Source organism: Erithacus rubecula, assembly GCF_903797595.1.
Source record: "Erithacus rubecula genome assembly, contig: SUPER_Z_unloc_3, whole genome shotgun sequence".
Classification (NCBI taxonomy): domain Eukaryota; kingdom Metazoa; phylum Chordata; class Aves; order Passeriformes; family Muscicapidae; genus Erithacus; species Erithacus rubecula.
In genome coordinates, this window is record NW_027635944.1 from 1,581,764 (window position 1) to 1,598,598 (window position 16,835).

Genomic DNA, 16,835 nt, shown 5'->3' on the forward strand with positions numbered 1-16,835 from the left:
ATTTGTCCATATAAACAAAGGGTACAGTGATTGTAGTTTGGAGTCAGTGGCACCAGTGAAAAGGTTTTCATGCAGTGTTTTAAGGGACAGTGTCCTGTTCCTATGACTAGTCAGTTAAGGTGGGTAATAAGCAGTACTGCTGTCACAAAAGTGCTCATTGACATTGACCTTTGTTATCTTCACATTTGCATTTGATTCTAATTTACAAGATCTAATCCAATGACTAAAAAATTGAAGCCAGATACCAGTAAGTAAAGGAGTGCAGAATAAAAAACCTTAATGATAATTTGTAAATTGATACTTAACACAATGGTCCCATAATGCAGTTTCTAACGTTGCTGAGAGAATAGGCACTTCTTAAAAATACAAATATAGGAAGACAATATTGTGGATAACCTCTAAAAACTAAAACTTTAGTTAATTTGCTGATCTTCTGAAGCTGAGAAATTTAAGTTAATATACTACTGCATTTTCTTTTGCAAAATACTACCAAAATGTTGTGTTACATGTTAGGTATCAGGTTGTGGAAAGTAAATATGGGAAAATGTTTCTGTATGTGTACAATGTCAACCAAAGACAGAACTAGCTTGTGACTAGGCCTGGTAATTTTAAGTTTAGGATAATACATTACCTGCTCTCCAAGTGAGCAGCTATTTGATGCAGTTATGAAATTGACTCCCCTGTCTTCAGTTGCATTTCTGCAATGGAAATCTAATATGAATGTTGTTTTTCCAGTTTTCATTGAAATATTATGAGTCAATATCTGAGGGAAAAAAAAGATCCCATTTATAAATATCTGAGATATGAAATCTAGAGAAATGTTATTATAAATGCAAATTTCAAAACATATATTAGAGCTGAAATTCAAATATTCAATTAAAGTAAGTAGCAGCCATATAATTACTAAACTGAAAGCAATCTTTCAAGAAGAGATTTATGATTTTCATGAATGAAATTGCTATATTGTAATTCTACTATATACTAAGTTGGAGTTATGTATGTATATGTAACAATTCATTAATCAAATTCTTTTGTGATTTAGCTGGATACATATGCATATATGTATTTATATTTGTGAATGTTTATATACATCTAATAGTTACATGTGAAAGAAAAAAGACCTATACATTTCAAAAATTTATATGGGACTCTCCTACAAAGCCATATAAACATCTTTGAAATGCAGTAGGTTTTTATGAGTAAAATTCTTACTTGATTTTGTGTTATGTTAGTATTATTATCAGGATTTCTACTTACATAAAAAGTCTAAATAATAAATATTAACCTAATTTTAAAGAATATTTTAAAAACTGTAGCCTTCACTGAAAGGCTCAGAAAACAGCAGTTGCACTCTTTCCTTGTCTTGTGCACTGCCTGAAAGTATTACTATTCATTAAAATAACCTTCACTTTATGGCAGCACCAGAGCTGTAAACAGTCACATTAGATTCTAAAAAACACGCGTCCTGAGAAGAAAAGAAATGTCTGTCTTTGCAAAGTAATTTGCTGAATTGAAGATTATTGTTTTTCATCATGGTGACCCTGACCTTGCTGGCTGGGTGCATATACAGATTAAGATGAATGCAGTTATTCCTTGGCTGAGGTCTGCCTCTCTCAGGGCACATTCTTGCTAATGACATGATTGATAGGCAGTCCCAAATCCAGAAAGGAAGTCATTAATCATAGTGCTGCCTGAATCCAATCATCTGCTTCACCTGTGCAGTAAAGAATACAATTTGGGTGCTGGCACTGATACATTCCTTTGTCAGAGGTCCTTAGCTTTTTCAATGGTAGTTGCTAAGAATTTTGACAAGAAATTCAGGTTATATCTGTACATGGCATCAAATATCAGCCTTAAGTGTGCTTTAATTTAAAGATCAATTTCTTTGAAGCTTTTCTGTAAAGTACACCATAATAACATAGTATCACTTACTTGCATTCAGCAAAGAACAAAATTATAGTTTATATTTTGAAACTATTTGCTCTGTTGGAAATTCTGAAACTGCATGTGGAAGCAATATCAGTTTTAATGTCCAGCAGCTGTGGAGCATTTCAGAGAGCCTGTAGGTCAAACAGCAACTTTCAGAAGGACTGACTTTGTAACCATGGCACACTTTCAACAGTGAACTGCAACCGCAGTGGTTTTGTTCTCAAGTTTTTGGGGTTTTTTTTTTGTGTTTTATTTTTTGTTTTACTTCTTAACGAATACAATATTGATGGTTTTTTATCAATTAATTGAGAATGCTTCTTTGGTTTATTTCAAATTAATCCAGTAGTGTCTGTAGAAAGGGCAATATATTCTTGTTAATCTTTCAAGTTCTTGACACATACATGGGAAATACCTTTGTTGCAGCTCTAGTATTTGAGAAAATTTTTGGTACTTTTTCTTTCTTAGACTTTATTGGTAGCAATACTTCATATAGTAACTTGTGTTAGTGGGCAGAGAGTCTGACAGTGATCAAAGATTTGTATGCACAATTGTGGAGGCATTTGGGAATGTCATCTTCAGATTTTAATTGGTACAATTTTCACACAAATACAAGAAAAACATATCGGGCAAAAAATGCAACAAGTGGCAAATGCCTTTTAAATGGTTAACAATATACCAGTGGAAAGAAAACTACTTCAATTTAACACTTCTAACCTATACTTAGGGTAATGGCTACCTTTCTGACATCTTAATTAGGCTTTAATATGTGCTGTGACAGGCAAAGAAAAATGCACAAGAGATCGAATGTAAATGCCATTTCTAGTAGCAAAGATACTTCTCTAAGGGAAATGAAAATATTTGCTACTTCTATATGCTTGAAGAGTGTTTTATGTGTTCATCTTTCCAATTAAGATGATTAAAATTAGTATAATAATGTTATGTGACATGTATTATGTGAGGGATATATGTACAACTGTATTTGTGAAAGTCAAGGGTAGTTCTAGGTGAGTTGGTACTAATATTTTGCTTTTTAGAAATATAACTTAGAACTGTATCTTTTCCATATTCTAGTGCCTCCGTCACAGTTAAAGGTGCGACGTTAGAGGAAGGAGGTATTGCACTTGGATTCACTGAGCATAATATAAGCATGATGGTCCTGGATATCTGCCACAAAACAGGTGGTAGCAAGTACCTGAGGCAAATTTATCACATCATCCGGCTCAATGAGGTAGGGAAACGGCCTTTCCACAGAGCAATTAGGTGTGTACTAGCCTGGGGCAACATCTGCTGGCAGCTAAGGGTTAGTCAAGGAGGTGATAATTGTTCTTAAAGTCAATATAGGATCCTTATTGTGTTTTAATGGAATCCATTCAGTTTAGACTTTCTGCATTTCTACAGAAACGATGACATTACTTTATAGGAAACACTGTAGATTTTATTTAGGTGCTTAGATAGTAGTATGGCTCATAAACTTCCTTCCATTTAATGTTGTAGACCATAGATGTGTTTTAGGAGTCTGAGCACAGTTAAAAAAAACAAAATCAACGGAGGCTGTTGAAGAATTGACTGTTACAGAAAGTAAAATTACACGTGGTTAATTAACTTTCTTGATTTAAGCAAACATGCAACCCCTGTGGCTGTACAGAGGAAGCAAATGCATCCTCTGATGAAATCCTGCTCAATTTAGACAACTCTTTTCAAAGTGCTTTTAAAATTACGAGAAACAAATTCAGATTTATTTGCTTTATTTTGGCAAAGTAAAAGAATTATCACATTATTTCTAAGGCTGTTCTAAATTGCCCCAAGTTATTGAAAGCATTTAGATTTCATTCTCTGAAATAAATATACGTTTGTTTAGCTTGTATGGTAACGCAGATCTACCCAACTCAATTTAGAAAGTTCTGGTCTTAGCTGTAATTATAAAATCCTTGAATGTATAAGCAGCTGCTGTTGAGATCCTTGCACATGTACAGAAGTGTTTATAGTAAAATACAAAATATTGCAATTATATGAATATATGCAAATATACAAGTACAAATATACAGATATGCAACATATAGGAGAGGCCAGGATTTTTCTCTGAGAAACCTGGTAGCAGAAACACTTGACTAGACAGCTGTGTCTGTAGGAAGACCACAGAGAGCACCTTAGTACTGGCACTGTGCTTCTGAAAATCAGGTCCAACTGTTTAGTTCCTAAGTACAAGCTTAAAAACAACCTCTATGAATCTACCTTAGGAAGCTTTAGAAGCCATGTAAGCATATATGCAGAGATGGCAACCTAACATTAGAACAATACAGAATCTTTTCAAGTTTCAATTTCCTGAACAATTAACTGGTTTAGGAAGTGAAGTGAAAATTATTGACGTAATAAGCAAAACCTTTTCACCTGGAGCGTGTTCAAGATTACTCTTAGGTATAAAGAAGTGAGGAAAAGGCCACCAAAAATAGGATATAGTCCAGTAGTTAGGACATTTACCTAGGGGACAGCATATCCAGGCTCAAATCTTTATACTTCCTGGTTTATACCAGGGAATTGAATCTGCATCTCCCACATCTGAACTAATTCCCCAAACCTCCATACCATTAGCTATCAGCATGGAACTCCTTTTTCCCCTGTTGGAGTTGTTTTACCTCATAGAAATAGTGGTAGAAATGCATCCTGTAACTTTTAATGTCCAAAATAGAATTATACTCTTGCTGAAGGAATAGAAGGCACATGCTGGGTTTTGGAGACCCTGATCTAACATCTGACTCCTGTGAGTATTCAGTTATTTATACAAAGTGGAGCAGCTCCAATAGGAGGTATGAGGCTAAGAGAATTAGGTGGAAGAGGGACTTCAGCATGATTTTCCATATCCCACGTGTCTTTCCTTGAATTTCTGCAGTTAGTAAGACCTTTTTTAGAAATAGAACATTTCTCAGTGGAAAAAACTGTATTGTTTTAAAGAAGAAGAAGAAGAGAGATCCTGACCAGCTTGAGTTCAGGATTGAACTCCATTACTTTCAATTACCTTTGAAACCATTACAAAACCTTTTAATGCTTAGCATGGTATTATGATAATGCATTTTTCAATATTATTTTTCAAAACCTAAATTATGTTTTATGTACATGCTTACCAAGAAATAGACATGATCGTGTATTCAAAGGTCCATTATTTTGCTTAAAGGCTCCTTGGAATGTCAAGGGATTGTGTTTTTAAAATTAGAGATCTTTATGCTACATGGCTTAAAAACAAAATTATGAGACAGAAAATTGTTGTTTTAAGTAATATTCCTTAGAAAAGCAGGTGAAAAGGGATATGGATTCTTGGAAGCTGGATTTGAAAATAGAGATATGATTTGATAAAAAAATTTAACAGATACTGTAGTACTCAAAACAGCTTAGAGCTTTGCCAAAAATAATAATTTTAAAAATAATTTTTTAGTAATGACAACCAAAGAGATAACTCTTCTGAGCTGTCATGCTCAATAATATTCTGTATACTTGGTTTGATGCCCAGTCAGTTTAGTGAGGATATAGTTCACATGTTTACAGATGTGATTTCATATTTTCACATTATTGAAACATGACCTTTTAAGAGCCTACAGTGTTTACTATACTAAAGGAGATCTTAATGTAATATATTTACTATTGTTGAATAAGTGTCTTAATCAAAACCAAACCCACAATATTTTATTAAAGACTTATTAAACACCTTTACTGAGGTCGGCTATATACCACTTGAATTTTTTGAACACTGGCAAGCAGGTGTTACCAAAATTGGTCAAAACCTCCTCCCTAACACCACTGTAGCATGCAGGCATTCTTTATTGCAGTTCCAGATGCTGCAGGGATATCTCCACCAAAATTGTGCACATCATGTACAGAAAAGCACCTGCTTTACATACATATTATTTGATTTTTCAGGATGAATGTACATAAAATAATAATTTCATGGAGATGTAATGTTCATCCACCTTTTGCACACACGTTTGTCTGTTCCAGGGGTCCCTCTGGTGGTCTCTGGTGGTCCCAGACCCCAAAGTTACCTGTTCAGTGAACTGGTGCTGCTGTCCAAAAAGGCAGCTGAGAAGGCACACTCAGGCTGGTTCATAATTTCGTTGATGTTTGACATGGTCCTACATAATACACATTGTGCTGTCCTGTAGTCTGCTGATTTTGCAGAATAAGCATTGTATTTTCACACCAGCTGAGCAAATAGTTCTTCATCTGGCAACACATGACAGCTATTTCCAGTATTGCTTCTGCAAAAGCAACACAATCTGCTTCTGCTGGCTCTGTTACATCCAGAGGGCTGGGTTGCTTTAGTCTACAGATTTTGTAAAAGTGTGTACATGGAAGGCAGTGCATTTATGAAAATTTGGTAGATGTACAGAAATGTCTTTTAAATAATCTCCTTCACTGTGGCTCTGAAATCTTTGTTACAGAATGATTGAATGAATGAATGAATGAATGAATGAATGAATGAATGAATGAATGAATGAATGAATGAATGAATGAATGAATGAGGAAATAAAAACACAGATATTTTTGAATAAAAATAGCTAAAAGAGGTTATGTTTTCACAGTTGGTTTGTGATGTTTTAAGCAAAAAAAACTCAATTTGTTTTTCTTCTTTTGGTTCCTTGGGGTCTTTTTTCATACACTAAGACAATTCTGTGATTCTCTTGGTGAGACATGATATTTGACTGCAACCAGCAGAGAGACAGTCCTTCTCTTTCTCTTGCCCTTGTGCTTTTGCACTCCTAGGTCCCTGCTTTGTACTAGTACTAGAAATCATGTGACTTATCTGGATCAAACTTTTTTTTTTTTTCTTCTGGTTGGTTTCACAAATATGCTAGTGCCAACACAAGAGAGAAACAGCTGGAGTCTGTGTGGCCTGAAAGTTAACTTGTATCTTTCAGGTCAGGCCATAGTCGGGTAATTTTAAACAGATTATGAAGTTCTTCTTTTAGAAAGACTTACTGAGAGACACAGGATGCCTTGGCAGGTAGTTTGCATGTTATTCCATCTCAGTAGTGCTGCAAATAAGAGGAGTGTTTGCATCCACCCATCCTAGTGACTCACCTTGAATACTTGCTTCATGTTATGGACTTCAGTTTTATAATAATAAATTGTTTAATCACAGTAGTCCTTCCAGCAAATGGATGTGTAAATGTTTCATTAGCTAGTTCTTCATAAAATGGTTCTGTTTAATCAAAACACTTTATTGGCCTGTAGTCGTGGTTTATTTACATAGTAGTCAAAGAACTGAAAACAGAGAAGCTTGTATCCAAAATAATCATGCCTTTGTTGCAGTATAGTTTTTAAAATTGCAATGCAAATCATACTATTTCTAGTCCTTGAATGCTTAAGCAGCTAAAAATAGATTTGAAGAGTGGAAGTATATTTACTTCCTGTGTTTAAATAATCAATCTATAGTCATATAGTAATTGTTGACTATTTTCCAAAAAGTTTAGTTCAAAAGACTTGAAAAACATTTGTTGTTCACTTCTACGTATACCTAGAACATATATATATATATAATGAGAACTTATACACATAATTTTTCAACAACCTCAAAACAATAATTAGATTGTTCTGTTTTGTTTAAGTTGGGTGCATGTTTTTCAAGGTTATTTCTTGTTCATTGTAAAATGGTGATATTCTTAAAAAGAATTCTACTTTATTTTTAAGGAGTTTAAAAGGAACTTCTATCAAGTATTCTGTAAACGCTTGAAATGTAGGCAAATACACTAAATTTCGCTTAGAAATCTAGGTGGCATGTACTATTCTGCAGTTGTTTTTTCTTCCAAAAGGAATATTTGAAAGAGCAGCTGTCCTGTGAGAATTCTTCTGAAGATGGTGTTACCTCAAGTCAATGCCTGCCTTTGACGCTGAAGGGCAGAGAAGAGCAGCCTGTCTTCAACCCTTTCCAGGTGTACAGACAATCTTGTGCAAAAGTATTCAATCAGGTCTGTGAAAATCTGAAACCTTGGTTATAGTATAAATTTTATTTGTTGGTCTTATTATGATAATGACAAAATCTGAATATATGAATTATATGTGTTCACATTTGATGAAGAAGACAGGAATATTATTTTTTGGGAGTCTAATGAGGGTACCCTTTAAAATATCATAATGTTCAAAAAGCCATTAGCATCCTTTTTTCTTATTGGAATTACTGCATGTAAGAGCAATTTGCATTTACTTAAATTTCCTGTGTTCAGTATACTGAGGGAAAGCCCATTGTAGCAATGACATTTATTGCATCTGTGCAATAGTATGTAGGGTTAGTCTTAGGCCTTTGAAAAATCAAGCCAGAACTCATAAGTTCACATTTAGAATCTTTCTCATGGTCTTTCACAGATATGTTGGACAGTTAAGTAAAGAATCCTTCAGAAATACAAAGATTTTACAGAACAGTGAGACTAAGCAGGGGCAAAACACAAAAAGAAATAAAAAAGAAAGAAAAAGCATCTGTTTCTCTGTTTTTCTCTAAGTCATGCTTGTAATATATAAGGGATTATAATTTACTTACAGAATTTAGTTTCCTGATAATAGAACAGTTAAAGAAAAGAGATCTGGTTGCCTAAATCTCTGCTGGAGCACCCCATGACCAATTCATGACACAAAATGCTAAATTTTTTCTGATCCCACTTTGATGCTTAAAAAAATATTATGCCATTGTTTCTCATATTCCTTAATAAGTCACTGACATTTTTGATTCCAGCATTCAATTAAAATATTTGAAAAGAAGTGGGATTACAGTGACACAAAATTCACTTTACAGACTTGGGTGGAAATCCATCCTTTTTCAGTGCAGCCCTGCTTATATGCAGTGTAATCTCCTAGCCCAGGTTTGACTATTTTGGTCTATTTCATGAGTTATATTGCTGTAAAATATACTTGCTTTTCTTACTTGTTTAATGAATTCTTAATCATTGTCATGTTGCAATGAAAGTGTTAATATCCTGAAAAAGGAGGCAAATACCAATTCCACAAGGCTTCTCAAAGCTTCCCACTGCAGAGAAACATGCTTTATTAAATCAACAGAATCATAAATAGCTTGAGTTGGAAGGGACCTTCCAGTCAAGAGTCTCAGAACCACAGAATGGGTGAGATTGGAATGGACCACACTGGGTCATCTGGTCCAAGCTCTGCTCAAGCAGGGTCATCCCAGAGCATTGGGCAGAGAATTGTGTACAGATGGTTCTTGAGTATCTCCAGTGAGGGAGACATAACAACCTCTCTGGGGAGTCTGTTCCAGGGCCTCTTCACCCAGGCAGTAGAGAAATTCTTCCTCATACTCAGCCCAGAAAACCAGCCTGTCATGGGCTGCATGAAAAGGGGCATGACAGCAAGTCAAGGGAGGTGGTTCTGTTCCTCTGCTCCACTCTGGTGAGACCCCACCTGCAGTGCTGCATCCAGCTCTGGGCTCCCCAGCACAGGAAGGACATGGAAATGGTGGAGCCAGTCCAGAGGAGGGACACCAAAATCATCACTAGAGGGATGGAGCACTTCTATGAGAGAATTGCAATTGTTCAGCCTGGAAAAGAGATGACTTTGGGCTGACCTAATTGCAGCCTTGCAGTACTTGAAGGAAGCTTACAAGAAAGATGGGGAGGGACATTTTTCATTAGCATGTAATGGCAGGAGGAAAGGGAATGGATTCAAACTGGCAGAGATTAGCTTTAGATTAGATATTAGAAGGAAATTATTTCCTGGGAGGGTGGTGAGGCGCTGGAATAAGTTGCCCAGAGAAGTTGTGGTTGCCCCATCTGTGTAAAGTGTTCCAGGCCATGATGGGCAGAACTCAGTTCCCTTTGCCATAAAATTGCACATTTTTCTAGTGGTGTGGGACTGTCCATTTATAAAACAGTGATCAGTATAGCTGAGGTTCCAGTTTCAATAATGAAAATTATTGCCAGTGCCTGTAGAAGATGCTGGATCACTGGCAAGAAACCTGTTCATATTAATTTACTTTCCATTTTCTCTTTTTTTTTCCTTACCCTTATTTCCTTTTTGTTCTCACCTTTGTATTTCACCTTTATATTTCACCTTTGTTTTTCTACTTTACTTTAACATGCACGGCAGAAATGAGGTTAGGGAGTAAATTAAGTAAGGAGAAGGAAAGTGATAAAATATAGATGGAAGGAATAGAAGGGATTGAAGTGATTCTGCTCTCCCAGAGGAACTAAGTACTGTCTGTGAGAAGAAAAAGATGCATTCCAAGTTATACTTTATTTAGGTTTATTTTGATTGTTTTGACTTGCTTAAACATTTTTTTAACTACTCAGTGCTATTTTGGTGTTCCAACAATAACTTTGTACTTATTTCCCCCCAAGAAGATTGAACTATAGTCACTATTTGACCATTGCTGACAATGAAAAGGAATAATATGCAACAGGATTTTCTGGTTTTCAAAAATAAGAATGTTGTGTATGGTCTTTTGTCTGCCCACTGATGATATAGATTACTTTTGTTTATCAAATAAGCAAAATGGAGTTATATTTGTTCATGTTGTCTTGATTTAATGCTGTTTATAATACAGCATTAAATAACTCTAATTATGTTACAGGTTACTTCTTGAATTCCAACTCTACCAAATTTTTCATGACAAAACTTTTTGCTGATAGCAGAAAATGAAAATTGCTGTTACATAAAAAGTTACCAACTATTTTACTTTGTCTGCTTCTCAGACAAAGTAGTTGATCACAATGCCATCAACAGTTGGAAGAATAATGGTTAAAAAAACTGGTTTATCCTTTTATAAATAGTAGCTATGTCCCTAATTAATTAATCACTATTTTAAGAAGGAATAGAAACCTTCTTCTTTGGACATGATTGATACCATCTTTCTAAGTCTTCATTCTAGATCCCACTTCTTGGTTAGTATATCACAGCTGGAGCCTTGATGTACTAATTATATTAATGCTGATTAATAACTAACTAGCTTCTTGCCATATATCAACAGTCAGCCATTACTGAATGGAACTGGGATTGGTCAAACTTGCTGCCAGGTTATTTGGGACTGAATCAGATGGCCTTCAGGGTACTGCTGTCACACAGGTAATGGGATTTTGGCAAATAATCACATTTTCCTTTTGTATTTTTGACTTTGTAATTGTGAATACAAGGGTTTTACTGGTAAAATTCATAAAACAAATTTTGAATTTCTTTTTAAATACACAGTTTTAAAATGGAGCAACATTTTTTCTGTGGTATTTGATCCATACTCAGATGGTTTTCAGTTCCTGTTTTGAGGTGTATAATTTGTTCATTCTGTCTGAGACAGAATATGTTGATATTGCACTTAAATAATGCTTTGGAAAAAAATTAATAACTTTTGCACCCCTATACTGCTCAGGGAAATTTCAGGACAGAATTTAGGCTATGTTTACTGAAGTTGCAAAGTATCTTAAATTCAGCTGGGGACATGACAAGTGTAGCTAGAAATATAAAGTGTTTCCTTAATAGTTTTTAATTAATGAAACTTATTCTCACATTTTTTGCCTTTTCACTTGTAAAATGTAACTGCTTAATTCAGAAACAGCAATTTCTTTAATTCAGAAAAAATTTAGGTGGAATTTTGTGGCAGGGGTGATTTTTGTTTGTTTGTTGTGTGTTTTTTATTAATATTTTCCACTTGTGAAAACTGGAAGACTTACATGTTGCAGACTAAACTAAGATATTCCCTTCTTAGTTCTGAATCCTCCTGATGATACCTCATAAGATCCTATCAGTCATCTTTGAACTGGACTGTTCCTCTATCTAGAAACTAGAGTGTGAAAACTTCAAAAGTTTCAAAGTGTGCATTTGCATGTCATAAAGATTTTGAGGTTTTTTTGTCCCATTTGCTCAATTTATCACTAGTAATTTATCTTAAACATTGAATTCCTCCTTCATTTTGCATATAAAATACTTGTGCAGTCTGTTTTGAGTCTTCTGTCTTAATTCAGTTAAGATTACTTCTTTCCCTACCCAAATTGTTCTTTCCCAGAAATTGAATTGCACAAAAAAATCATGCCAGCAGAAATTTCTTATTCAGTTCTCTTCTTGCTGTCCACTGTTACCTCTTACCAGCCAGAATGTGAAACTTTGCAAGCTTGTTGTGTTGAATGTCAGAGACAATACAGTACTAAGTTGGTGGTTTCTTGATGGTTCTCCTGTTGATTGCTGTCTCATGTCCTTCATTAAAATTAAGTCAATTTTCCTTTTAAAGGAGACTGTCATAGAAACTCACTGGTTCTTGAACTTCACTTCTAGTTATTGTTATCAATATGAGCCAAAGGGAACAGAGGAGTGCTGTGATTTGCAGAGGAAACATTTTGTGTGTACATTTCATATTTGCTATTGCCTTAAAACACATTTTATTTTTCTTTTGATTTCTTTATAGATGTTAGAAAGAAATCATGTCTATGCCTCCTCTGTCCTTCTCTGTAATTCATAACTTTGTTGTATCATCTTTTTTTATTATTATTTTAAAAATTACGTAGTTGTTGTTCATCTTTCCTAATTTAAAAATGTCTTCGTTTATTGCCCTTCTACATGGTAAAGAAAATCTTATCTAGAAGCGACATTATGCAAGTAATTAATAATTAGAGCATGAATCTATTATTTCAGCCACTCTACAAACCAACAAATCATTTAGATCCACTGTGATCATAAGATGGAATAGCTGATCCAGTATTTGCCATAGCACCCAGCATCCTCAACACAACTTGTCTTTATGTGACTTTATTTTTAGCATAGCTGAAGTGTGTCTGCTCATACTTTCCAGCTGACTAGGACAATTCTAGCTGCTGTTGTGGCTACTCAAGAAAGCTTTGCAGTAAGACTCAGGTGAGCCCTATCTTTAGGTGATTCTTCATGATCCTTCTTAGAACTTCACAAATATCAGCTTTGCTTGTGCTCAAGACATAATCTTCAAGCTGAATGAGTATGTGATTATTTTGACCTCCCAGTTATGGTGAACTTGTTCTGTTTCTACTGTTTCTCTCCTGAGATGAGTTAAACAAAGTCATGGGCAGTAGTTGAACTGTGTCAGAACCATCAGTTTGTAAAGTGGAGCAGCATAATATTTTAATTACTCCTTTCTTTGACACATGCTAAAGCTTTCCCTGAATAGTTAATGTCTGTGCAGGCAAAAGTATTTTTACCATTTCACACTGATGTTGGAATTATATTTATTTCCTTCTTTTCATATTTCAAGAAAAATTACTGTCAATTGCATATGAAGCTAAAAAAGCATGATCTTTCTTTTGAGGGGGAAAAAAAAGTGAAAATGCTTAGGGGACTCACTTACAAGGGAAATGCTCCCCTAACCTAGTTAATGACTGAGTTAGGTGAGAGGATGTTATGAGAGCATTGTCCCAGAGCCAGCAAATGTTAGGTAAATTAATTGGTTGGTGGTTAGGGGAAAGTAGAAGACTTTTAGGACTGTGAAAAAGGGAATGAATTGTCTACTACTCATTCACATAGTGATGAGAATCTAATCCATGCATTCCTATGATCCTCAAAGTAAAAGCATCCAGGAAATTTTTCACATTAAAGATATAATGGTTGTAAAGGCCCAGAATCTTCTCACTGAGTTCCTCAAAGGGGCTTACAGGGGTTTATTTATGTACCCTGAATAAGATGCAAGAGAGGAATACTGACAAGATATTCCTCAAGAGTCAAAACAGCAAAAACTTAACTGGCAAGCTTGGGAAAATCAGGGAACTTAAGAAAAGTTTAAAGCAACATTGAATCAATTTAAAGCATTTGACAAAACATAAATTTAGCAAGCTCTAAGCCCATTCAATTTAACAAACTTAAACCCATTTGATTTTAATTGACTCAAAAATGATGTGTATATATATATATATTACATATATATATATATATTTCAAGCTGCAAGAATAAAAGTTAAATTTTATTTCTCAATATATTTGATATTATATTGTATCTTTTAGTACCATTCAACTAACTTATGTAATTGATTTACACGAGTTTTAAAAAATATCCTGCATTCATACACAGATACATGCTGCTTTTTCAAGTCTTGGACTCATTTGTTCATCCTTAGCTACTCCAGCAACAAGTGGGAATTCCTTGCCCCTAATACATGCACTAAGGAAAGAAGAGAAATTGTTACTTAATTAGCCATATCTCAACTTTTAATTAGTGTCCTGCTCATAAAGTTACAATTCTTACTGTCTGGTCAAATCAGCGTGTTGAAAATCTACAAAAAGGACTTAGCAGTAGGCAAAAAGCTGGTAACACTGAGGCACAATTCCTGAGCACAGTACCATGCATTATTCTTCTTTTTTATGTTCTCTGCTTTATATATAAGTTAAATTTATCACCACTGATTTTCACAGGAATATCTTGGCAACTTTTACATGATTAGAAGGTATTAATGTTTTGCTGGGCTTTGAGATGTACAAGTGCCTTCTGCAGGTGTACAGGACTTTCAGATGCACTGAATACATTATGACAATGTAAAGATATTCCTATAAGGAGGAGGAAAAAAAGAGACATTTTTCTATTGTGAAGCCATTATTGAATATTGCAGTAATTTGCAGTTCAGGGGATTCCCTCCTCTGCACTCAGGGAAGTTTCACGAAGCACTGGTGTCTGTGCAGGGACAAGCAGTGATTTAGTTGGAATTATGTAGATCCTGCTACAGGAGCACCCTGGGAGCTATAGGAACAGACAGAGAAGAAGTCATGACTGGGAAAGCTGACAACAGTCAGGACCTTCAGAACAGAAAGCTTAACAACTTAATAAATGAGAGGGGAATGGGAATGTGCTATTTGTACCATTAAGTGCATCAAGTAAGAAACAGCAACAAGTTTGAAAAACTATAAAAATTAAAACTAGTATTTGTTCGAGTGGATAGGAAATAATATAAATATGTCTAGACTGAAAACTAGAGTATTATTTCCAGCAGATAAGCCAGTGTAGCACAAGAACTTTCCAGAAAATGTCTATATCTTGTTAGCTTTTGGTTATGTGTTGTTTTGATAGATATTCTGAACTGCCTGGTAAAAAACACGGAGATGTTTATATATTGGCTTTTAAATTGCAAAAAATGAGTGGGCTTTTTTTTTCCTGAAACTGAATAAAATCTGTAGGCTTTGTATTAGGCTTTTTTGCTACAGCTACAGGTCAACTATTAATGATAATTGGTGAAGAGCTAGGGTGCCATTGATACTACAGTAATTGTCACCTGCTTGGTGTTACTATAACTGATACCCTTAAAATGCATATGAGAATATTTGTTGCAAAATATATAGAAACTCTCAGATACCTTGGAGTACAGATTTTTTCATAACATAGTCTAGAATGCATTCTTTCTGATGATCTACTGGGCTGTTTACAAGTGGGTCTGCATTTTGCATAGGTAAAAATTATCATTAGCAGCAGAGTGCTAACCTAGGATTGAGAAAACCATGTACCTAGTGTCTGTTTATTAAAATCCTTTCAACTGTACTGTTTTTTGCAAATTCTTTTGTTAATATAGTTGTGGAATTTTTTCTCTAATATTAGAGCTAGGTGATAAAATTAAGTGTTTTGACTTTGATTAAGCTTAATAAAACTGAAGAAAATCTTGTTTAGAATTTTGAATGATTGCAGGGCAAAATTTGCATAACTCTTGTATATTCTAGTGAATACACAGACACCATCTGTTGAGAATGATAGCCATATGGTGAACTATTTATAGAAAATGTTTATATTCATTGTGTTGTTGATTATCTAGATATCCAGAAAATGCACTTTTATAATCTAGTTTATCAATGTGTGTAAAAATTTATTATGTGGTTTTGAAACTGAAAAGAATGCCAGCAAACTGCATGTATTTTGTTGTCTGTCAAAATTTTTTTTGTAAAACTTTACAAGAGCCTAAATATGAGAAATCAGAGAAAAAACCTCCAGGGTATTAAAAGGTAGGAAGTTCTCTAACAATTTTCTTTGTGAAAGGAGCAAATTATGGAAGAGCAGTTACTGACATGATGCCAAGACAGAGACTTTATCTGCATGGCAGAGGACAGCAGTCTTACATCTAGTGTACTTTTGGATATGTTAATCTGTCTTCTGAACTGCAGATGCTCCCAGACCTTTTGTATCCAAATTTGCTGGATGTTGAAAATTCATATTGTTGTTGCAAGTCAACTATTAATGATGGTTGGTGAACAGCTAGGATGCCATTAATATTGCAGTAATCATCACCTGCCTGGTGTTACTATAAATGATGCCCTTATAATGCATATGAGAACAGGCTTTCTGAAATGCATGGAAGGCAGTATCTCATTGCTCCTGTACCAAAACAAGCAGGTGAAAGGTATTAATCCATTATTGCACATCTCTTGGTTAATCACGAAGTCAGGTTTAGACCCTAGTGCTGTATGTACCAAAAAAAGCCAATGGGATTTTGTGGAAAATCTCACTTTGACCTTTCTGAGTGAGCAAGGATCCTGTTCCATAAATGAGTTGGTCAATAACAAGGTATATGTCACATCTGTCACCATAGGGATTATCCTTCGTCTGCTTATCCTCTTCTGACATAGCTAATCAAACTGTACTGTGACCTTAAAAAATCTGTCAGAAGTAGGCTTAGTTCCCTGCCTGGCACTTTTAAAGGTTTGGTGGCAGAACATACATCAGTAAGCAAAAGGGAACAGTATTACACACTGTTTGACTGCCACTCAAGCCCCTATCATGTATACAGAATGAATTTCACAAGTAAATGAGGTTAAAGATGAGGCTCCCCATATGCAATACACTTTTCTGATTGTTATCAGTCTCTCTCTCTCCTGCAGACATATTGATGAATCATACGAAAAAAAATATATTCTCTGATGACAATCTCCAAGAGAAAGTGCTAAAAACATAAGGATTGCCATTGGAAGTCCTTTATGAAGAGGCCTTGTGATGCA

At 34.9% G+C, this 16,835-nt stretch overlaps 1 protein-coding gene across 2 annotated transcripts in view; it reads left to right on the forward strand.

Annotated features, from left to right (window-relative positions):
* Positions 1–16,835, forward strand: part of KIAA0825 — a 240,925-nt gene that overhangs the window by 111,587 nt on the left and 112,503 nt on the right. For both annotated transcript variants that reach the window (XM_079331351.1, XM_079331352.1), the window contains 3 exons: positions 3,001–3,157; positions 7,731–7,886; positions 10,889–10,983. In XM_079331351.1, the coding sequence (XP_079187477.1) occupies positions 3,001–3,157; positions 7,731–7,886; positions 10,889–10,983 (408 nt within the window). The remainder of the gene's footprint in view (positions 1–3,000; positions 3,158–7,730; positions 7,887–10,888; positions 10,984–16,835) is intronic.